This window comes from Danio aesculapii, chromosome 14, assembly GCF_903798145.1.
Source record: "Danio aesculapii chromosome 14, fDanAes4.1, whole genome shotgun sequence".
NCBI classification, from domain to species: domain Eukaryota; kingdom Metazoa; phylum Chordata; class Actinopteri; order Cypriniformes; family Danionidae; genus Danio; species Danio aesculapii.
Genome location: NC_079448.1, coordinates 36,683,274 through 36,707,971, shown reverse-complemented (window position 1 = coordinate 36,707,971; position 24,698 = coordinate 36,683,274). Strand labels below are relative to the sequence as shown.

Sequence of the window (24,698 nt, the reverse complement as noted above, 5' to 3'; positions counted from 1 at the left end):
AAGTGAACTAGACCTTTAAAGTCCTGAACAGCCAGAATTCTTTTTTTTATTTGGGCTGCAGGTCAGAAACTATAATATATTTATTTATTTATTTATTTAAATATTATATATTTAAATTTAGTTGTTTAAATAATGCATTATGCATCTCGCTTATATCTACAGGCAGCTCTAGCCCTCCGAATTCCATTGAAGATGGCTATTACGAAGACGCTGAGAATAATTACCCAACGACGCAAGTAAACGGACGACGCAAAAACTCCTGTAAGCAGGAGAATCCTGATGCTTTAAGCAATGTCATTTCTTATTAGCAGTATTTAATGTGACATTACTCCTATTGCAGATAACGACTCGGATGCTTTAAGCAGTTCTTATGAGTCATATGACGAGGAGGAGGAAGAGAAAGGCCAGCGTTTGACGCACCAGTGGCCCTCAGAGGAAAACTCCATGGCCCCGGTGAGAGACTGCCATATCTGTGCCTTCCTGCTCAGAAAGAAACGCTTCGGTCAGTGGGCTAAACAGCTGACTGTCATCCGCGAGAACAGACTACAGGTGAGCGGCCAAATGCTCTAACAGACAAAACAAAGCTATTGATACTTTGATTGATACTGTTATTGAACTGAACTTAAATGGACAGTTCACCCAAAAATGAAACTTTATTTACTCACACTTCACTTGTTTAAAACCTGTTTGAGGTTTTACTGTTGTACACAAAAGAAGATTTCCATCATTCATTCATTTTCTTTTAGGCTTAGTCTGTTTATTAATCAGGGGTCGCCACAGCGGAATGAACCACCTACTTATCTAGCATGTTTTACTTAGCAGATGCCCTTTCAGCCACAACCCAACATATTAAAGAATATTGAAAACCTATAGCAATTGACAACCATAGTAGGAGGAATAAATATTAGGGAAGTCAATGGTTACAGGTTTTTAACATTCAACAGAACAAAAAAAAAAACTCTAACTGGTTTGGAAATAGTCAAGGGTGAGTAAATGATGACAGAACTTTTATAAATGGGTGAACAATCCCTGTAAATCAATAATGTCAAAAACAATAAAGCCATCAAAAACAAGTAAAGGTTTATTCGTTTTTATTTTTTATATTTATATTTTTTATTTTTATATTAGTTTTTTTATCTACATAAAGGATTACTTCTTATCTTATTACTTAAGAATTATCTGATTGATATTTTGGTAGTTATCATGCTCACTGAACCAGTTTTATTATTTTACTGTTGTTGTTTTTCTTGATATAAGTTTTGTTCATGTAGTTTGAATGTTTTATGTTTAGTCTTTTTTGTCAATAATTTTAGTTAAAGGTCCTATGAAATTAAAATTTAAAAAAATTAAAATAAAATTTTTTAGATGTAAGTATCAGTATTGTTAATTTTTAAGATATCTATAAGCTAGTGTGCTGCAAAACAGTGACTGAAATCACTTTTAGAAGATATGAAACTGATACAAACATGTAAAGCTTGTCGTTTGTCACTTCCACCTAAATGTATCAACGGTTTTATTCCCATCACCTCATCCTTCAGTTTCTCATCAAATCATAACCAATCAAATGCTTTCTAGTATCTGACTTGCCCCGCCCCCTTCAAGACTATTCTCATTTGCTTTTCACTTGGAAAAAATTTAGCTCAACCACTCTCACTGGCTGAACGGTAATAAAACAAAACACTATTGGCTGGTTTTAAAAAGGGGGAAGAGCTACACTATGTGCCACACTCTCTTCGTGTTTCGGATGAAATTATGTCAAACACTGAATAAAAATGCATATTTCGAAGCACTTCACGGCACCTTTAATGTTTTAGTATTTCTATTGTGTCTGTGTTTTTTTGTTAATTTTCAAAATCAAAGTAAATTTTTACTGTCTTATCCAGTAGTGGGTTGTGGCTAGAAGGGCATCTGCTGTGTAAAACATATGCCAGAGTAGTTGGTGGTTCATTCCACTGTGGCAATCTCTTATAAATCAGAGACTAAAGCCTGATTTATACTTTCGCCTGGCACCGCATCGCGCACCTCCACTGAGTACGCACGCACCTCGCGAAATGGACTAGGCTTTTATACTTGGCACGTTTGAGGTTGAGATATTCTTTATATCAACAGGGGGTGGTCAAACGGAACCCACTGTAAAGTCAGCCGGATAAACAGCGAAGTAGAACGTTTCTGGAACTACGTAATATCAACATTTTTTATTATTATTTTTAGCATTTTTATAAATTATTTTAATGATGAAAAGGATTTTCATAACCATTCAAGACATTTTTAAATCAAACTTTAATGCATCACTTGCATCGCTTTTGTTCAAATCTCAAACAGTTCTACCTATCAAAGTTTATTTAATATTAATGACAACAGAACATGGGTTGCTCTACAAATGTAGTTTTATTATGGCAAGAATAAAAGCATATATATATATATATATATATATATATATATATATATATATATATATATATATATATATATATATATATATATATATATATATATATATATATATATATATATATATATATATATATATATATATATATGTATATATATATACTGATATTTTCTTTGTTGGTTTTTTTAGCCCACTCCACAATGACTCCACAATTCACTAGTTTCTGTCCTCTATTTATATGCAAAAAAGGCAAAAATGGTTCAACATTCCAGACCATTATCACCAATAAAACCTAGAAAAACAGGGCATATTGTCAACCGATGGGTTCAAATAATCTTTTCCAGTTATCACAGAAATAATTTGTTACTGCATTTTAGTTTTGTAGCTATTAAATTGTTTTAAATTTAAAATTTTAACATCTACATCAGTGTAAAACTTATGAATGGTGGAAAAATATATTCTGTAATTGTTTATTAAAACCACATGGGTCTCCACTTTTGCCAAGGCCTTTCTTTTTGGCTTTAACAAACTTATGCCTTACACTTAAGTTTTTCTAAACTTTTACAAAAACTTTCCTCCTTTCCCACTAATGTTGCAATCCCTATAATAACACATGGACAGATCATAAAGATGTATGTACAGTCATACCGGTTTTAGACAAAATCTCTTCAAAGTGTTTCATATTCAACTCAAATCCAATGCAGCACCACGCGCACTGTTCGCTCGAGTCTCAAAAAAAATCGTGCGCTCCGCCAGCCAAAATCATATCACAGGTCGATATCGACCCAAAGCAAACCTCCACAAACACAGTGATGACGTCACATTCGCCGTGCGTACTCAAAAGAACTAGCTAATGCAAGTATAAACCAGGCTTCAGCCAAAGGAAAATGAATGAATGAATGAATGAATAATTTTAAGTGATTCATGTAAAAAAATGTCTATTTCGAGGGTAACATTAATAGCATAGTAACTTTTTATGCATTTCGTAGTTAATTTACTCAACAACAATGTTTTAGGGGAGCTGATATTTTTTTAAGTGCAGAGTTAATCTCTTATTTATTGAGATTTGCATAATTGTTTGTTATTTTAAAAGTGCTTTAAAAAATGTAATGTCTAATACATAGAAACCTCTTAATCTTGTTTTACAGTGCTATAAAAGCTCTAAAGACCAGTCGCCATACACAGACATACCACTCAGCCTGTGCTCCGTCATCTACATCCCCAAAGACGGCCGGAGGAAGAAGCACGAACTCCGATTCTCTTTTCCCGGTGGAGAAGCACTAGTGTTGGCAGTACAGAGCAAGGAGCAAGCTGAGAAATGGCTGCAAGTAAACACAATTCCTCATTCGCTTTTACAATTATCCATCCTTTATACACACACACAATGGATGCATCCGTTTGCCAGAAACAATATTGTTCAAGCAGAAAACAGCTTTTGTAAAAGGACCCCCTGTGTGACAGACTATGTTTATATGTGTTGTGGACCACTGATGTTTCTTTGTGTGATTGCAGGTGGTGCGTGACGTTACAGGTCAGGGGAATGGGTTGGACAGCCCATCATCTCCCATGATTCCTAGGAAGATTGAACTGGATAAGGTGGGATCCCAGAACACATTTGTTTCATTCATGAGTCCTGTGCATCGCATCTTCATTACTGACAGATAAAGTGTGCTTATGATGGATTGCAAGACTTTTGGGAGTAGGTTTTTCTGTGAAAGGTAGTCTCGCTGTGAGTGGAGTTGGTTATAAAAATAATCACACCTAAAAAAAAAAATGACTCTTTTGATGAAGATGAAGTTTTGAATTAGTGTTACCAGAATATTTGTGTTGGAAAAATTGACTAAAACAGGCAGTATTGTGTCTAGAATATAACAGGTTAAGAAGATTAACTTGTTTATTGAACTCTATAAAACCAGTATGTCATTTGCATCTGTGCTATTTGTGAAAAAAAAACAATGTGATGCATATGTAAGACAAAACTACACTAGGTTATTTATGTCCCGGTATCTTGAATGTATAGATATAGAGCTGCATTCTATAGGCCAGGTAACATAATGTGCTAGCTGTTAAGATAGGAAAGACAGGAGTTTACACACTAACCACACATTACACACTAGGCCTGTAGGATATGTGCTAGCTGTTAGCATAAAAGTTATTGAGGAAAGATCAGCAAAGGACCTCGAGCGGGGAATCGAACTTACATCGCCATGAACATCTCAGTGCTATGTGTAGACGCACTAACCACACACTAACCACTAGGCCTGTAGTACGTGTGCTAGCTGTTAAGACAGGAAAGACAGGACCTAAAAATGTCGACGCACTAACCCCACATTACCCACTAGGCCTCTAGTATATGTGCGAGCTGTTAGCATGAAATTTATAAAGGAAGGAGAGGCAAAGGACCTCAAGCCGGAAATGGAAATTGGGTTGCCATGAGCATCTCAGTGCTATGTGTCATCGCACTAACCACACATTAATCAATAGACCTGTAGTACATGTGATAGCCGTTAGCATAGAATTTATAGAGGAAGGATTGGCAAAGGACCTCAAGCCGGGAATTGAACTCGTGTCGCCATGAGCACCTCGGTGCTATGTGTTGACACATTAACCACTATGCTATTGGCACTGACAGCCACATTATTCTAAACAATGCCCTTATTATCTTATCAGTAGTATGATGGAATGTGCAAAAAGAAAGCTCCGCTCCCTAGTTAATATTCAGTTTTAGTTGGACATACATCAACATACTGAAATAAAAGTTTCAGAAACTTTCAATTCATGTGGACTTTACCATGTTGTCTTAAATGAAAACAAATATAGTGTAGTTTTTCTGCATTTTTAATGAAATAATATGCAGCCTCTATGAGCACAAGATTATAATGTTCACAAACATTTACAAAACCTTACTGACCTCAAACCGTTTAATAGTAGTGCATGTAAATCCACTGCTTCAAATGGATGAGAGTCTGTCCTCTTTCATTGTGTGTAATTATATGCTCAGCGCTTCTGTGAGTGCCTGTCTGAGTGTGTATGTGTAAACAGACTGACTGCGTTTAAATGAACTGGACTCACTCTTCTGGTTTAATTAAAAGGTGTCGAGCTCAGTAATAGTAAATTGATCACATGTTGTGAGAGGCAAAATCATGGGAAATGTTATGATAGGTGTTTTACCTGAATTTATATGTTGAGTGAGGTAGATTGTACTAGGATTGTTTTTCCTGTCTTAACTCTGTTGCTGTCTGGCCTAGAGCTAGTTTTCAGTAAATTGCATATGGCGTTGTGCAGCATTAGTCATAGATAATAATTATGGATGTGTCTATTTAAACATTTGGCATATTAAGTTTCATCTGGCTGTGCTGTTGTCCCTGCAGTGGTGTTCTGCAGAGAAGCAAACCTCAGACTCTGACAGTATGCCAAGTGGAGAAAGTGCTCGTGACATCCGGGAAAATGGTGAGATCTTCAGCTTTGCCTTGCCATTCTTCTCTGATTACACATTTGACTCTAGATTAGTAATTCACTCCAGAGAGGTAATTCATCATGCAAAGTTTTTTTTTTTCTGTTAAGCATGTGAATGTGTACAAATTTAAAGAAAAACAACCGGAACTATTGCCATAGGCTTTAATATATTTATGATTTGTGGTTGGGCTCTGTAATGTCCGAAATTAAATAAACATTTAAATTAAAAATTAAATAAATTAAATTAAATTAAAAATTAAATATATAAAATGTAATATAAAATAATAAAGGCTTAAATCAGCACTCTGGCAATCACTAAATCCACCTTAACCTCTGTACAGCAATGTGTAAAATACATAGTAACACCCTGAAAAAAACTATAGCCACATACGTAGAAACAAAATACCCACATTTCCTTATAATTCGCATAGCAACATGCTGGGAAACCCCTTAAAAACCCTAGAAACTGCATAACAATGTGTTTAAAAACATTCATAATGCCCCTGAATCTGTAGCAACATATTCTCAACAACTTAAACCACACACCATGTTAAAAACTGAATAGAACACTTTAGCAACTGCTAAGTAACATGAAAAAACAGACTTTAGTAACAGCATAACAACACCCTGACAACTATTTAAAAACACCCTAAATTAGCAACACCCTGGCAACCACACAAAACATACCATCAACTACATGGCAAGGTGTTAAAATTACTTGAGTAAAAACATTCGTAATTTAGCAACTGCATAGCAGCACTCTTAAAACCACGCACAACTAACTATTGCAATCTTATGGCAATGTTGATATACAAAAAAACACCTATACTTTAGCAACTGCATAGAATAACATAGCAACCACTCAAAAGTCACTATAGGAACCATATGGCAATGTGTTTAAAAATACAAAATAATAATAATAATTTCGCAACTAATTAGCAACACCCTGACTATCATTCAAAACAACAATACCAGTTGTGCTGTCGAGTTATTTTAATTGATAAAGCAGATTTGCTTTTGAATTTAAAAATCATTGTTTTCTCTCTATCACACATTTCATCTAGGCTTTCCCTCTCTCGTTCTATAAGAGCCTTGACATAGTATCTCGCGAGCAGGAAGATTTTTGCAGGAAATGGATTGTTTGTGATCATCATTGTTTAGACCAGTTAAAGTCTTTAATAGCTTTGGCCTAATTCCTACAGATTGTGTATCTGTAGACCATGCATAATACTCCATTCAACCATCAAACCTGTGTGTGTTTGTATGTACTGTTTAAGTCAGACTTATTAGCCTATCTGAATTATTAGCCCCCAAAATAAAAAAAATATTTGTTTTTCAACACATTTCTTAACATAATAGTTTTAATAACTAATTTCTAAGAACTGATTTATTTCATCTTTGCCGTGATTACAGTTATTGTAATGATGACAGATATTTTGATGACAGATATTTTTCAAGACACTGATATTCAGCTTAAAGTGACTTTAAAGGCTTTACTAGGTTCATTACTGGCACCGTTGTCCTGTTGCTGCCATCACATCATCCAAGTGGATGCTGCAGACTGGTGGTGGTGTAGAGAGACCCTCCTCATGATTGTGAAGCGCTTCGGGTGTATGGCCACACATGATAAATACGCTATATAAATACACAAACAAATGACCTTAATTAGGCAAGTTGGGATAATTAGGCAAATCATTGTATAATGATGGTTTGTTCCGTAGACAATCAATGAAAAAATATTGCTTAAGGGGCTAATAATATTGACCTTAAAAGGATTTAAAAATTTTTTAAAACAGCTCTAACTGCCCCACCTAGAAAAAAATTTGAATTGCATTTCTTAACTCCTAATGTCGCTAGTTAACACACTCAATGCTTTTTTTTAACACATCCCATAATTTCTAAAATATCAGCCTCTACCAAATGGTTTTGTCGGTTTATGGTAAAAGTACCGTAATGAATACATATATTATGAAAACTTTGAAAATATGAAGTGTAAGACGAATTTATTAAATTTATTTATTAAAAATCTAAATAAAACATTTTTGAGTACTAAATCATCTTTTTTTCTGAAGTATGCCATAAACTATTTCAGATTATCATTTAACATGTTTTCTTGTTTTTTAATATTTTTTTATTTAATTGTTTTTTTTTTTTTGTTTTTTTTTACAATAAAACCAAAATCAAGTGTAGTAATGCAACAGGATTATTATTATTTTTTATTTATTTATTTTTTTTTTGTAAACCAACAGTGCTGTGTGTGTAAACCATTATTAAAAACAGTCATTCTTTAAATGACTTGAACAGTCATTATTTAAAACAGTCAAAACATGGTCAACCATTTGGTAGAGTGGGCAGTCAAAGGGTTATACTAGCCAAAAGACTTTCTCCAGAAGAAACGATATTCGGAAATACTGTGAAAAATTCTTTGCTCTGTTAAACTTCATTTAGGACATATTTAAAAAAGAAAACAGGAGGGCTTATAATTTTGTCTTCACCTGTATGTGTGTTTACAGGTAAACCCAAACGAGGCGCACTATCAGAACTAACAGGCACTGTAAGCCGAGCTGCCGGAAGAAAGATCACAAGAATAATCAGCTTCTCCAAAAGAAAACCTCCTCTGCCAGGAGACTCTCGCTCTTCCCTCGACCATGATCCTCGCTGTGGTACGACACTCGTCTTTCTTTCGTATCCTCTTTCTGTTCTCAAATTACAACTCTCTCCACCTGTTATTTCCAACTTCTCTTTGTCAGCCTTTGATCTCAGACAGTGAAGTGGAATAAATCTACAGCGTGAAACAGACTGTAATGACTGCTGTAATTCTCTTTTCTCTATGTGTGTGTGTGTCAGGTTATGTGGGGGTGTTGGTTAATCGGTGCTGGAGGGAACACTGGTGTCGTGTGCGGGCCGGATCTCTTTACCTTTACCAGGAGAAAGGAGAACAGCGAGTCCCTCACACCACTGTTGGTTTGAAGGGCTGTGAGGTTGTGCCAGGACTCGGACCCAAACATCCCTTCGCCCTGAGGATACTGAAAGGAGGTGCAGAGGTGGCAGCTTTAGAGGTAGTGGATGGTTTGTTTCATAGCAGTTAGCTTTCATAGCAATACTTCATGCTAGCGGCTAACACACACACAGAGCAAGTAAAATCAAAATCACTTTCTCTTGAGTAGGTGAATAATTTAAGTAATGACTTTGGCCCTCTAATTGTTGCTATAATATATTTAAGATTTGTGCTTGGGCTCTCTGATAGCTGTCCCTAAAAAATAAAAATAAATAAAATAAATAAAATACAAAATGAAATAAAACACAAAAAAAAAATTAAATACAAAATAAAATAAAATACAAAATAAAATAAAATACAAAATAAAATAAAATACAAAATAAAATAAAATACAAAATAAAATAAAATACAAAATAAAATAATAAAACACAAAATAAAATAAAACACAAAATAAAATAAAACACAAAATAAAATAAAATACTAAATAAAATAAAACACAAAATAAAATAAAACACAAAAAAAATTAAACACAAAAAAAATTAAATACAAAATAAAATAAAACGCAAAATAAAATAAAACACAAAATAAAATAAAACACAAAATAAAATAAAACACAAAAAAAATTAAATACAAAATAAAATAAAACACCTCAATCATATTATTGTCTTATTCAGATTAAGGCAAATAACTAGATTACTGATGTCCATGTAAACGTAGTCAATGACAATCAATGCATTCCTACTATACTAGCAATTAAAAGGCTACATATTATTAAACTACTACTTAATGACAACACGATAGTTATGTTTAGGCATTGTTAAGGGAACTATAATATTGTTGTGCAAAATAAAGCATTATTATGTGCCTTATAGGTTCTTATGTATAGACCATTTTAAGGGATGTAAACAAAAAAAAATGGTCCTAACGCTTTTCCTGCTGTACATTTATCATTTCTAAAGCTTCCGAGAATCCAAAAAAGAGCCACATATTGATAAATAATGTTATGGTAGCTGTTTTAACAGTAAGTTATGATTGATTTGCTCCTTTTTACAATTTTGAAAAAGTTTGATAATTGAAATGGTCTTTCTACAGGGTGTCCGCGGGGTCTTAAAAAGTATTAAAAGTTAATAAATCAGTTATGAGAAAATGAAGGCCCTTGAAAGGTATAGTCTTAATTACGTTTTTACGAGGTCTTAATTTTTGTTCAAGCATTGTCCAAACTGTTTGACTCCAAAAAAGTATAAATATATTTGTTTTCCTCCTAATGTTAACAACGACATGCTCAATCCATGCAATTTGTTTGGGCTAGGGCGCATCCGGCCAAGCTCCTCGGTCCAGGTGTAGTGAAGCCATAGAGTGAAACAGATGGAAAAATGGGAAAATATAAGTTTGTATACTCCTGCACTGTAAAAAATGGCTGTGATTTCAATGGTAAAAAACTGTGAAAATGCTACAGTAAAAATCCGTAACCTGGTTAACAGTATGTTTCCTTAATATATACAACGAATAACTGTAAATTGACTTTTCCAGAATTCCCTGTATGGCACATCACCTTTTATGCTTTTTGTTGACATTACTATGGATCTTTTTAGTTGTTTCCCCTTCAGTTATGCACATTAGAGATTTATGTTACATCTAATGTTGATGAACAATGTTTATTTCATGACTAATTTTATGCGTTTTACCATACTGGTGTTTACTAGCTGTGTGAATGACACTGATCACCTTCTATATACTGATACTCTTTTCTGTTTGTGGGAAAAGTTGTTTGTGATGAGCTTTGGTTCATTATGTAACTTCCTCATCACCACCTGCATATGGGTGTGCTAACAAGTCTAACTGTGTAACAAAAGATGTGTAGATGTTGGTAATTCAAAATATAGACATATTACCTCTATAAATGAATGAAATACGGTAGTTTATCATAAAAATACGATACAAACCGTAAATATAATTCCAAATTTTTATGGTTTGTACCGTATTTTTAACGGTAAAGTACTGGCAACCACAGCTGCCATTTTTTTACCGTAAATTTTACGGATTTATTTTTTACAGTGTGGTTTGAGAAAAACGAGTTTAAACAGTGGCTGAAGCCTGTCACTGAAAACAACCGCATAATTTATTCTTTCAAGCTTCGTTTCTTCCAAGCTTATCTGAGTTCTGTTGCATGTTTGTGCTCCATTGATTTATTTAACTACAACTGTTTATTAAGAGAAAGGTTTGATACTGATTAGAACTTGAAGTGGTGATGAGGTCTTAAAATATTCTGAGAAGGTTTTTAAGTCTTAAGTTATTGAAATTACCTTTAAGATTCCTGCATATAACCTGTTCTAGCAATATGCATGCTAATTAGCAGTTGTTGTTGTTGACTGTATTAATATTATTATTTTTTACTACTGTGTGTTATAAATTCTGTCCAATCTGTTAATTTCATCAGTTTATGTCTGCACTGTAAAAAACAGGGTTTCACACAATTTATTTCTGTTGTCCCCAACACAAATCGATTAAGTTAACTTAATAAATTTAAGTAGATTGAACATAAAACAATTAAGTTGTCCAAAGAAAAATATCTATAGTTGTGTTGTTTCAGCAGAAAAATACCTATTTTGAGTGTGTGTGATCTATTACTTAGTCTCTTTCTGTGTTTGTGCTTGTGTTTCATATTTGTTGCTGCGTGTGTTTGTTGTGTTAGGCGAGTTGTTCAGAGGACATGGGCCGCTGGCTGGGTGTCCTGTTGGCAGAAACCGGTTCCTCTGCAGACCCAGAGTCCCTTCATTATGACTATGTAGATGTGGAAACTATCGCCAATATTCGCACAGCTGCACGTCACTCTTTCCTGTGAGTTGAGGATAAAGATGATAAGAGGTGGAGAGTTAAAGATGGAGTTTTCTTGCTAATTTGAACTACTGTAACAGCTCTTGTCTCTCTTTCTGTTTATTCAGATGGGCAACATCCACAGATTCAAGAACGTACGACGAGGTCCCTTTTGAAGCCATAGAGGTTTGTGGCTGCACAATTCTCACATGTGAACAAACAGTTGGTTGTATGCTAACACTGATTTAAGGCCTATTTTACATCTGGTATTAACATGCGTATCTGATGACATTCCTGTCTCACGAAATAAAATAAAATAAACATTTAAAATAAAATAATAAATAATAAAATAAATAAACAAATAAAAAAACAAATAAATAATAAACTAAAGAAACTAAATAATAAAATAAAATTAAATAATAAAGTTAAATAAAAAATAAAATAAAAAATAAAATAAAATAAATAAATTAATTAATTAAAAATAAAATAATAAAATAAAATAAAATAATACATCAAAATAAAAATATATAAAAAGTAAAATAAAACTAAAATAAAAAAATGTAATTAAATACAAAATAAAATAAATAAATAAAATTAAAAATTAAACATAAAATAATAAAAGTAGTCTCACAAAATAAAGCAAATTAAAAATAAAATAATTAAATAAAATAAAAAAATAAAAAATAAATCAATAAATACATAAAAATAATATAAAAAGTCTAAAAGTTTCCATTACTTTCCTGATTTCTTTAAAGGAAAGCATTTATGGTAAATAAATGTAGTGACTTTTTGTAAAAGCTACACTAGCTTTCCAAATTTTTTCTAAACAAAGTTACGATTTTAGACAACAAAGTTTAAATCCCCTCTGGCTAACACTTTAACAACACATTCTCTAATGTTTAAGAATTACATGAGTAGACAGAGTAGGTGGTCTTTGGTGGTTGTTTGAACACATTCAGCCACATGAGGGTCTAGAAAAGCAATCCAGTCAAATATATTAACTACTTCTGGAAGATGGGAACATTTCAGACCCTGCCATTTGTGATCGAATCAACAAAAATCCCTTTTTTTAATTAGTTGTAAGCAGAGCCTAGTGGTTTCCAATCTTTTTTTCTCAGAGGAGACTTTTTACAATCCCATTTTGCAGCTCTTTCTCCTTTCAAAAGACATTCAAAATACACTTAACGTTGTATACTCACACCATATAAAAATAAATCTTCCTTATACCCATTTATTAATAAAGCTTATCATTATTTCTTTTCTTCTTTAGTGTGTAAAGAGTCTGTGTATGTACTGTATAACAAAAAAAACAGCTCCAGATCTGTCCAAAACATATTAAGTTCAGATATTTTAAAACAAAAATCAAAAGAGCAAAGAAGGCTTAACCGAACAAATCCCAATATGCACATTAAAAAGTCATGTGATTTTGTTATAAGAGATCATGTGTGGATGGACAAAACAGCAGGCTGACCACATTGTAAAGCATCTGAAATGTTGTTTTGATCATTCTGAACACCTTAACCATTTCAGTATTAGTGTTATTATATTATTAATGACCTCCAGACCTGTCAAGAGCATCTCATGCCTTTAAACGCCACCACACATTCATTGTGTGTCGTCTTCTGAGGCACAAGTCATTTATTTAATAAAGAAAAGATTCACGCAGCTTCTCCTACCGCAGAAAATTCAATTTTTATTTTTTATATTTGGTACCAGTCGATCAGGAAGTGACGGTTTTGTTCTCTTTGACTCGTTGGATGGAAACGCTGCTTTATTCACATGGCTTTTACAGTATGCAATATTCTAGTTTTGCGCATAAATTTAATTTGCATCTTTGGATGGAAACATAGCTACTGTTGTCACATTTTGTTAAGATGCTATGTATATTTAGAGAGTAAAAAAGTCGTAAAAAGCCAAAACATTAAAGCATGTTAATCAAATCTAGTACACCTAATATACAAATAATGTATTGTTTTATTATAAAAATGTCACTGCTGTTAACCCCGGATTAAATCACTGCATGCTTTAGAAATGAGATATTTCTTTGTGCTCTGACTGGTGTTTAATGAAAGCTGAGAAGTGTGTGATGACTGTGTGTGCAGTAATCAGGGGTTAGTTCAGGTTCAGTCGTCATGACCTTTGGCCTCTGTGCAGCTTGTTAAACATTTTCTGAACCCTCAGGCACAGAAACATCAGCTCTTTACATTCTCGTGGTCTTCTTATGTTTCTGAATTTTGTAAATTACCAAAAAATTTTGATTTTTAAACTGTTTTTCTTGTAATATACTGTAATCTGATTAAATTACCCTATTATGCTGTTTTAAAGCTTTAGGTAAAGCTTGAGGTATATGGCAGTAAAAAATGCCATTAGCTTTATGTTGTGACCCAGATTATATAGTATATAGTACATCAGTTTGTATAGCCGATATCATGATCATTCTGTTTCTGACCTGATACTCTTTATTTGTTCAGCAGGAGAATGAGCGATTGAGGGGACGAGCACAGACGAAGCGTCGTTCATCTAGCAGTGACACAGGAAAACCCAGTCCACAAATCACCCTAAAGCGCCACGGCTCCAGTGAGTCCCTTCACTCTCTGCACTGCACTGGCTGTGCTTCTAACAAACACAGCTGTTGGGGCCATACTAATAATCTTTAGAGTATGATGATTTTAAAGACCTCATAAAATGAAAAATCTAAATTCCTTTGATCTTTTGACATATAAGAGGTCATGACATTGTAAAAACATGCTGTAACTCAACACTTTGTTATTAGTCTATAAACTGCTTCTATTGAAGTCAATCTGCCAAAATAGCAGGTTTATCATGCAGCAACTGTATTATGTAACAGTTTGACTAAACTCCGCCTCCAGAGAAGATCAATGCAGACTTCAAAATCACTCTGTTTAGCTTTGCCTCAGATTGCGTCATTAACAAACAAACAAACAACACAGTATGGAATATACTAAAAACAAAACAACGTTACAAAAAAACGTTACAAAAGTTGTGGGTCTATAAAATATTTCTACAAGTACAGAAATACCTGTAGGTGTATCCTCCTCCGACGACTGACTATAGTGGGTGTGTGTACAAAAAAATGGCGTGACATTCTTGCTCCAATGCAATGTGTAATTCATATTACAGGTCAAGTGGCTGTTTTCTTAATTTGTTTGCATTGTGAGAATTTGCAGCGCATTTTCTTAACATGTTTGTTTAGCAGAGGCCAGCTAGTGAAGTGCTGAGCAGGTAAACCTCACTCCTCTGACCTCTAAAGGTGCTCTGGTGACAGACGCTAGACACCATGGTCTTTAGCCTCCTTGGTAAAGCAACCGACTCAATCAGTTGACTCCGCAACAGTTCGATCCCAGCTCAGAGTGGATTGGGTGGTGTAGGACCGGCGGGGTTACATTGGTGCCGTGACCCAGATGGGAGTGAAGTTTAGGGGGATAAGTGTAGCAGAGGCCAGCTAGTGAAGTGCTGAGCTGGTGAACCTCACTCACTCCTCTGACCTCTAAAGGTGCTCTAGTGACAGACGCTAGAGACCATGGTCTTCAGCCTCCTTGGTAAAGCAACCGACTCAATCAGTTGACTCCGCAACAGTTTGATCCCAGCTCAGAGCAGGTTGGGTGATGTAGGACTGGCGGGGTTACCTTGGTGCCGTGACCCGTATGGGAGTGAGGTCTAGGAGGATAAGTGTAGCCAGCTAGTGAAGTGCTTAGAAGGTAAACCTCACTCCTCTGACCTCTAAAGCTGCATAGCGACAGACACTAGAGGTCATGGTCTTTAGCCTCCTTGGTAGAGCAACCGACACCCATGGGAAAAAAATCTCCGGTTCGATCCCAGCTCAGAGTAGGTTGGGTGGCCTGCGAGGTTACATTTGCTGTCAAACAAAAAGATCTTTACTTAACTTGCTGGTGTTTTTTGTAATTGCATGTGTTTCCTTAAATTGCAGCACCTTCAGCTCTCTCAGCTACCGTACTATTGCTTCTAAATGATGACTTTATGTAAAAAAATAAATAAATCTTGATAACATTATAAGTGAACAGTTAAAATAAAGAAAAGCAGTTCATGACCATCTTGAATTTTTATTGGCAGCCTGCTGACTGCTCAGCCTGATTCGGGCCATTTTGAGAGCTCTTGTGCTGTCACATCAAAAGCAGTCAGAATAATGTAACCTGAGCTTAACAAGACATCTCGGTTTGATCTACAGCTCTCTGCATTTTCACACTCGTTCTCTCACCGCAAGAGTGCTAAGAGCTTTGCCACCTTCCCACAGACTTCTTGTGTCTGATCTTTGACCTGCACTTGACATTTCAGACGCAAATCAATATGGAAGGTACGGGAAAACGCGGGCACAGGAGGATGCGCGCCGCTACTTGAAAGAGAAAGAAGACCTGGAGACAGAAATAGACAGCATAAGAACTGCTCTAGTCTCACTTCGGAAGAAGAAACGAGAGGCAAAAGAGAAGATGAAGAGTGCAACGGGTGAGAATGAAAACCATTTTTCTTTTTCTTTAATAGACAGATTCTCATTTAAAATAGTTTTTTGGTTTCAAAGCAAATTAATTTACTTGTAAAATAACTCTATTTACTGGTCATTTCATAACCACCAGACATATAGAACACTTTTTTAAAAATCTAATGAGAAAATTCATATATAATCCAAATAAAACTTTAAAATATATATATATTTATTTATTTATTTATTTTAATTGCAATCTTGATGTGATGATGGCTCTATTATACTATTATCAAGACTTACTATTTTTCTTTATTTTACTATTACATAGTATTAGTACAGTAGTAATATTTTTGTTCATATTTTATTAATATTCATAAAGATAATTAATAGTATTCATTCATTCATTTTCTTTCGGCTTAGTCCCTTTATTAATCTGGAGTCACCACAGTGGAATGAACCACCAACTTATCCAGCATATGTTTTACACAGCAGATGCTCTTCCAGCTGCAACTCAATACTGGGAAACACCCATACACTGTCACATGCACACACATACACTACGGACAATTTAGCTTAGCCAATTCAACTATACCACGTATTTGGACTTGTTGGGGAAACTAGAGCACCCGAAGAAAACCCACGCGGACACTGAGTACATGCAAACTCCTCACAGAAATGCCAACTGGCCCAGCCGAGGCTCGAACCAGCGACCTTCTTGCTGTAAGACAACAGTGCTACCCACTGCACCACCATGCCGCCTCAGCCGAGAATTTTCATTTGGAAAAAAAACAACTCAATTTTGCCCCCAAACAATGCAGCTTAATTCACTTCTGATATTCATAAAAATAATTAATTACTAGTATTATAATAGTATAACCCAAATAAATAATTAGTATTATTTCTAGTGTCAGAACGGATCTGCCAGAAATGCACATGCAACTGTAACTCTACATCTATATATGCAGATAAGCAGAAGTTGGCTTTAGAGGACTGTATAACAAAGTTGGAGGACAGCTGTCGGGTAAAAGAGGGCGAGCGTGTGGACCTGGAGCTCAAACTCACCCAGGTGAAGGAGAACCTGAAGAAATCTCTAGCTGGAGGAGAAATGGAGGCGCCTGCAGAGTCTAAACCTGCACACAAGGTAATGACTACACTCATATTATCTTATATACAGACTTATATATATATATATATATATATATATATATATATATATATATATATATATATATATATATATAAACAATTTTTTTTCTTTATGTAAATTGTCAGGGGCGGATTTAGTGATTTGGGGGTCTTAAGCAACTCCAGCCATGGGGACCCAAGTCCTGAAATGCACCCTTTCTACTTTTAATTTATTTATTTCTTTTACTGTTTTTCATACCTCTCAATCTTCTTTTCTACATTTTAGCTTAATACAAGCTTTACATTTTAAATAATTAGATGTCTTTAAATAAATTTACAACAAAAAATTATTTTAAAAAATTATAAATTTGACTGCAGGACTGTTCTATGATTGAGGGTGGTTGATTTTTTTTTCAGATTGTTATTACATAACATAACGTTTGTATAAATACAATATTTACATATAAACAATATTTAATTACATAAAGAAAATTATTTGTTTGACTCTCACTATACAAAATATGAGAATTTATTCACAGCCTTTGCTCAATACTTTGTTGATGCACATTTGGCAGCAATTACAGTCTCAAGTCTTTTTGAATATAATGCCACAAGCTTGACACACCTGTCTTTGGAAATTTTTGCCCATTCCTCTTTGCAGTACATCTCAAGCTTTATCAGGTTGGATGGGAAGCGACGGTGTACAGCCATTTTCAGATCTCTCCAGAGATGTTCAAAAGGATTTAGTTCTGGGCTCTGGCTGGGCAACTCAAGGACTTCACACTCAGTTGATGTGAAGCAACTCCATTGATATTTTGGTGGTCATTGTCCTGCTGGAAAATAAGCCGTCGCCCCAGTCTGAGGTTAAGAGCACTCTGAAGCAGGTTTTCATTCAGGATGTCTCTGTACATTGCTGCATTCATCTTTCCCTCTATCCTGACTGATCTTCCAGTTCCTGCTGCTGAAAAACATCCCCACAGCATGATGCTGCCACCACCATGCTTCACTGTAGGGATGGTATTAGCCTGGTGATGAGCAGTGCCTGGTTTTCTCCAAATGTAATGCCTGGCATTCACTCCAAAGAGTTCAATTTTAGTCTCATCAGACCAGAGAATTTTGTTTCTTATGGTCTGAGAGTTCTTCAGATGCCTTTTGGCAAATTCCAGGTGGGGAGTGGCCTCCATCTGGCTATACCATTCAGGCCTGATTGGTGGATTGCTGCATAGATGTTTGTCCTTCTGTAAGGTTCTCCTCTCTCCACAGAAGAACGCTGGAGCTCAGACAGATTGACCATCGGGTTATTTATCACCTCCCTGACTAACGCCCTTCTCCCCTGATTATTCAGCTTAGATGGCTAGCCAGCTCTAGGAAGAGTCCTGGTGGTTCCAAAAATCTTCCACCTAGGGATGATGAAGCCCACTGTGCTCATTGGAACTTTCAGAGCAGCAGAAATTTTTCTGTAACCTTACCCAACCTTGTGAGCAGAGACAATCCTGTCTCGGAGGTCTACAGACTATTCCTTTGTCTTCATGCCTTTTCAAATCATGTCCGAGTAACTGAATTTACCACAGGTTAACTCCAATTAAGCTGCTGAAACATCTCAAGAATGATCGGTGGAAACAGAATTTACCTGAGCTCAATTTAGTGCTTCACGGCAAAGGCTGTGAATACTTCTGTACGTGATTTAAAAAAAAAAAATTTTAGGTTTTTTATTTTTAATAAATTTGCAACAATTAATAAATAATAAATATTTTTTCACATCGTCATTATGGGGTATTGTGTGAAGCATTTTGAGAAAATAAATGAATTTAATCAATTTTGGAATAAGGAAAAAGTGAAATTTGGAAAAAGTGAAGTGCTATGAATACTTTCCGGATGCACTGTATATAGTTTATACGTATAATTTATATTTATATATTTATAGCTAGATATTTATTGGGGGCACAGGCAGCCACTTACCTTGCTTATTGATTAAATTATGTTTACTAACATGAACTAAACATGAATAGTACTTGTACAGTGTTTATTAATCATAGTTCAACATTTACTAATGCATTATTAACATCCAAATCCATGCTTTTTAACATTAATGCACCGTAAGCTAACATGAACTAACAATTAATTTCCATTAACTAACATGAACATGTACTGTAATAAATGTATTGTTCATTGTTTGTTGATTAAGTGCCGATAACTGATCAGCAAATAATCATATTGGGATGCATTCAATAGAGACATTAATTTTAAATTGTAATAATATTTCACAATATTACAACAACATTAAAAACTCTTACTGATGTCAAACATTTGACAAGCAGTGCTACTTACTTTTTACACAGACCCAAAGGACGGAGGCTCAGTATATGGAGTCGATTCTCCCAGTGAACTGCGCCTCTGAAATGCGCAAGCGGCCCCCATCAGTCTATGCATCCACAAAAGGAAACGTTATGCAGAAAGCCAAGGTAAACACATCAGCGTTCACATTATCCAGTGCAATGCATCAAAATGCAGATAACGCAAACAGAACAGCTTGCTGCATCAATAGAGATCACATTAAAACATTGTCCGTCTTCAATGAGTCAGCCTTTAATGAGTTTCATCGATCAGTTTGAGGGTCCTGCTGTTAAGATCTTACATGTTGTGTGTGTGTATGTGTTACTTACAACTTAATGCTTTGTTTTTAACCAGGAATGGGAATCTAAAAAGGGGACTTAGGGGAAACTGTTGATCAAGAAGACCTAGATCTTTCTCCATATGCCATTTCAAGGTTAACATGAGGATTTCTTCAAAGACAGACTGCTGAACTATTGACTACCGTGACTGCAAAAGGATGATGAAGCAGCCGGTCTATTGCAGTACTTTGCATATAAAAACATGTCGTCTTTGGGTGTCTGGTGAAGATCCATGCTACAGAATGATATGTGAGTGTTGAAGAATGGAGACAGTTAGAGGAAATACTAGTCTGTTGAAAGTGCAAGAAAAGACTTGGGTCAGGTTATAGAGGAAGAAAAGAATAGGTATGTATGTGAGACAATCCACTTTAAAATACTCTTGAATTTCAAACAGTTTTAGAATAGGTGTCCAAATTGTACAAAGTGTTTGACTTCATTGCTTTTATTTCTGGGATATTTCCAATTCATTATTAAGTAGTGCTAATAACATTGTAAATATGACAATTGTAAATATTTTTAACATTCCTTTTTTTAATCTAGCATTATTCCATCTAACCTGGTACTCCTGTTTGTAACCTTTTTTCGCCATTTCTTTACCACTATTAATGGGAGTAACGTTTGCACTTTAAGATGTCTTTAGACATGAAAATGGGAATATTCTTTTAATAAAGATAAAAATGCTTAATTTTGTTCATTTTTTAAAGCTCTAGAGTTATCCATTGTGAAGAACAATGAAAGAAGAGTATTACAGGTGTCAATGTTCTCAATACAACTAAAAAACAACAACAAGCAGCAGTTGTACTAAGGGAAAAAAAATACTTTAACAAATGGAGGTCTCATTTTCAAGCAGAGACATCAATCTTAAATCAAAAACAAGATCAGGTAAAAAGGAAGAAACATCTGGTCAGAAAAAGCAACTTAATTGTTAAGTAGGACAAACATTATTGAAGACACAATAATTGAGTGCCGATAATTGATTAGCAAATAACAGTCATACTGGGATGATTTCTGAAGGATTTGGTGACACTGAAGTATTGATGCTTTCAATTCAGCTTTAAATCTTGGTAATAATTTAGTTTAAACAATGTTCAATTATAATAATAGTTTAATTGAAATAATATTTTAGTGTCACAGTTTCTCAATTTTTAAATCACAACAACTACAACAACAAGCAGCAGCACTGGGTTGTGTGGGGGGTCATTTAAGCAGAGATGTCAATCTTAAATCAAAAACAAGATTAGGTTTAAAAAAAAAATAAAAAATAAAAAAATAAAAAAAAAATAAAATAAAAATAGTAGTTAATTGATAGGCAGAAGAAACATCTACACCTCATTTGTTCTTGCATATAAATGATTTCGTTCTTGTTACTAAACTTACTTTACATTAAAATTCCTTAAACAATTTGGGAAAATAAGAAAAATACTGAAGATGATATTCATTAGTTTCAGCGCATGAGATGTTTAACAATTATTTAAATGCAAGGCTGTGCTTAAGAAGCCTACAATTATAGGGCAAATTCAAAAGGAAAATTCTGTCATTTGCTCAGCTTCAAATCCTTAAGGGTTTATTTCGTTTGAACAAATTTTTCAAAATGTTGGAATTCTGCAACCAATGACTTCCATAGTATTTGTTTTGCCTAAAGTGGAAGTCAGTGGTTTTTAGCTTTCTTCAAAAATATCTTTCATACTCAAAAGAAGAGAGAGAGGGAGAAACTCAAAGGTTTGGAACCATTAGAGTAAATTTTCCTGTTTGGGTGAACGGTCTCTAAGATCCACAGACACCACAGTTCTTTTTTTTTCTTGTTTTTTTTATAAATAAGCTGAATACCTGCAAAACCTGAACTGTGAGGGGGAGAAAATTAAAACCAAACTTGTTTAGATTATTAAAGCATTTATCGTTGTAACAAATGTATAAAAATATAACAAAGAACCCTCAAGTAGACAAAAAAAGAAAAATCAATTAACAAATTTCTCTGTAACGTTTGATAAAGTTTATTAACAACAAAAGCAAACCATTTTAAAATGTACAATGTTTATAAAAATAAAAAAAAGTTTAGAAGTCACACTCAGGAGGCAAGTCAACTTCAGTCAGCTCATTGATCGTCTGTAAGAAAGCCTCCACTTCATCACCGTACTCCACTTCTGCAATTGAGAGAATAAAATACAAGGTTTAGTTGTTTCCATCTAGATGTTTAATCTGCATTTTAATGTACTCCCTACCTCTGGGCATCTTTAAAGGTGAGAGTGGCAAGCATGGTTCAATAAACTCTTCCACAGGGGAAGCAGGCCGCCATGTCTGTTTACCCAGACCAGCCAGAGAGAAACGACTGAGGTAAACTTCATCTGGAACACTGTAGCTCTCAAACTCTACAGATATGACAAGACAAGGACAAATCAATAGCTGAACAAACATTTGAGTTCCAAAGAGAAAGCAGCAGACAGACTTACCACTTGGATTGTATGGAAAGAACTTCTCGATCTCAGGCAACTCTTCAGTAGGAAGCGAAGTAGGCACTTTGCACTGATAGAACAAAATACATTCAATTAATCTACAAATATTATGAAAATGCTTTAATCTGCATGTTTAACAGACCGGGTCGGATCAAAACCTTTATCTGAAGAACCAACCTTGGCTTCAGCAGGTTTAGTCTTCTCCTCAGCTTCATGAGAGCCTGTTTGGTTGACAATCTTGTTAATGACTCCCAAAGCTTTTCGACTGGATTGAAAAGGAGCTCCGAGATGTGCCTTTCCATTCAGAGGTGTTCTCAAGCACTGATCTAAAGAGAAGAGACACAAATTTATGAATAACTTATTTTACTTCAGACGCACATAAAATATGTAATAAATTAAACATCAAACACCCCAGGTGTTTTTTTTTTTTTGGTTTAATTTTTTTGGGTGGGGGCTGAGTCGATTCAGACTCCCAAATGAAACCAACTTCATTTACACAAAAACAGGTTCAGAAATGGTATTTGTGGCCTTATATCTGTATTATTATTATTATATCTGAGTTTTGCATACTTTTTTTTTTTTTTTTTATCTCAGTGTTGGTTTATCCTACATTTTTTACTGAAGGAAAGAAGAAAAATTCATCTGGGAATACCAGAGGGTGAGTAAATTGACATCCAGTTTTAATTTAAATGAACCATCCATTTCAACTTATATTGACTTTTGAATCTATCATGCAATTACATGAGCTGTATCTCCATGAAAGACCTGGGAATTGCAGATTAATGTGGTACTTCACATATTGTAGGAAATTAATTATTAAACAAATGTGGAGGATGTGACAAGATGATTGACGGGAAAATAACCAAGCAACAGAACAGATGATGTTGTGTGCTGCAAAATTTGACAACACTTGTTACGCATTCAAATGCATGTACTTTCATGAAACAAAGTGCATATGTTAAAGTCATAGTACAAGTAGGCAATCTGGGATGCAGCAATGGTACTAAAGGGCCATTTTCCTGCAGAGTTTGTCTCAGAGACATTCACCAAAAAAACATAATTGTGTCAATTTACTCTTTACTGGTTTCAAACCTGTTTGACATTGTACCGTTGAACAGTAAATTATAAATGGAAACCTGTAACCACTGAATTGTATTTGTTTTTCCTACTATGAGAATCAACTAGGCCAGGTTTTCAGCTTTCTTCATATCATATTTAGTGTTAAACAGGACAAAGCAACATAGGTTTGGAACCACTTGAGGTAAACACTAACTAAATATGGAGTACATTTTCTATTTTGGGTGCACTATCCCTTTAAAATGTCTATCTGAAAGTTTCTGTTAGTGGGAACTTGATTTTCTGGCTTTGTGAGTTTCTTTATGGTAGGATCTAAATTATACAGGACAATGGTCCTTTAGGTGCAACATTTGACACCCCTGGATTAAGAAAAATATGCAGTTTTGGGGGCCTCCAAAATCATATACAGGAACCACTGTTCAAGGGCTAGTTAGACTCCCTATAATGTAATAATCTTTGATACGAACAAGGAGTCCACTACCCAGAATGATCTGTCAGTGTTGGTACTAACCTGGAGCTGAATGCAGTCTGTTCTGGCGAGACTTGATAGCTGGAGTCATCAGTCTGTCATTTTCCTGATCCATGTAAATCATGGTTTCCATGTCTGTAGCGTTGCACAGCGAAACAAGCAAAACAAATATTGTAGTTTTGAGGTGCGAAATAAACCTTTAACAACAAGACAATGAAAAGCAGCTATTTGGTTTAATTTATGCTGTAGGTGGTTCGTAACAAATTTTATTTCCGCTAACGTCAGTTCTTTAACGTATTTTTTATCAGTACATATTGTAACCGGACATAACCTGCTTATTTTTTTAAACAAACTGTTTAATCAGTCTAAATTAAAAACAGTTATGCAGTGAAAGTGTTTAAAACTTACTGTTTCTCTGTGTTTACTCTTGTGCTTCACAATTCTCGAGTAAATGATGACGTTTGTTTTGGTTTCGAGTTTCCCGGGGCTCCATTTTAAATGGCAACCTGCTTGCCGATTGGCTGATAGAGTTTCCTCTTCGGATAGACGGTGGTGGTTCATTGAGTCAGCACGACAGCGCCATCATATGGCCGGGTTGAGTAAAGCGACTCAACGGTGAATGGCGTTCAGTCTTCAAAATCGGAGAAGACGGTAAATATGTCAAAAATTAAACGAGGTAAAGTTGGTTTTATATTCACACATTTGTTCAGTGATAACTTATGACATGCTCCCCTTATTGTTTACCATGGTACTTTGAACAGTTAGTCTGAAATCACGTAAGTCTGA

At 34.8% G+C, this 24,698-nt stretch overlaps 2 protein-coding genes across 4 annotated transcripts in view; one reads left to right on the top strand and one right to left on the bottom strand.

The window, feature by feature from the left end:
- Window positions 1–20,601, top strand: part of afap1l1a (actin filament associated protein 1-like 1a) — a 73,011-nt gene extending 52,410 nt beyond the window's left edge. For 2 of the 3 annotated variants that reach the window (XM_056472481.1, XM_056472479.1), the window contains exons 6-19: window positions 163–261; window positions 341–549; window positions 3,541–3,720; window positions 3,905–3,988; window positions 5,764–5,842; window positions 8,362–8,511; window positions 8,696–8,907; window positions 11,539–11,684; window positions 11,789–11,846; window positions 14,132–14,237; window positions 15,975–16,142; window positions 17,085–17,260; window positions 19,584–19,706; window positions 19,933–20,601. In XM_056472481.1, the coding sequence (XP_056328456.1) occupies window positions 163–261; window positions 341–549; window positions 3,541–3,720; window positions 3,905–3,988; window positions 5,764–5,842; window positions 8,362–8,511; window positions 8,696–8,907; window positions 11,539–11,684; window positions 11,789–11,846; window positions 14,132–14,237; window positions 15,975–16,142; window positions 17,085–17,260; window positions 19,584–19,706; window positions 19,933–19,959 (1,817 nt within the window). In that variant the 3' untranslated portion in view covers window positions 19,960–20,601. The remainder of the gene's footprint in view (window positions 1–162; window positions 262–340; window positions 550–3,540; window positions 3,721–3,904; window positions 3,989–5,763; window positions 5,843–8,361; window positions 8,512–8,695; window positions 8,908–11,538; window positions 11,685–11,788; window positions 11,847–14,131; window positions 14,238–15,974; window positions 16,143–17,084; window positions 17,261–19,583; window positions 19,707–19,932) is intronic. The other variant, XM_056472480.1, reaches the window with a different exon arrangement.
- Window positions 20,602–21,859: 1,258 nt separating this feature from the next.
- On the bottom strand, window positions 21,860–24,416 carry pttg1 (PTTG1 regulator of sister chromatid separation, securin). The gene is made up of 6 exons (XM_056472489.1): window positions 24,321–24,416; window positions 23,955–24,047; window positions 22,544–22,692; window positions 22,364–22,436; window positions 22,136–22,282; window positions 21,860–22,057 (listed from the first exon to the last, which is right to left on the bottom strand). The coding sequence occupies exons 2-6, from the start codon at window positions 24,043–24,045 to the stop codon at window positions 21,969–21,971; spliced, it is 549 nt and encodes a 182-aa protein (XP_056328464.1). The 5' UTR covers window positions 24,046–24,047; window positions 24,321–24,416; the 3' UTR covers window positions 21,860–21,968.
- Window positions 24,417–24,698: the final 282 nt, after the last annotated feature.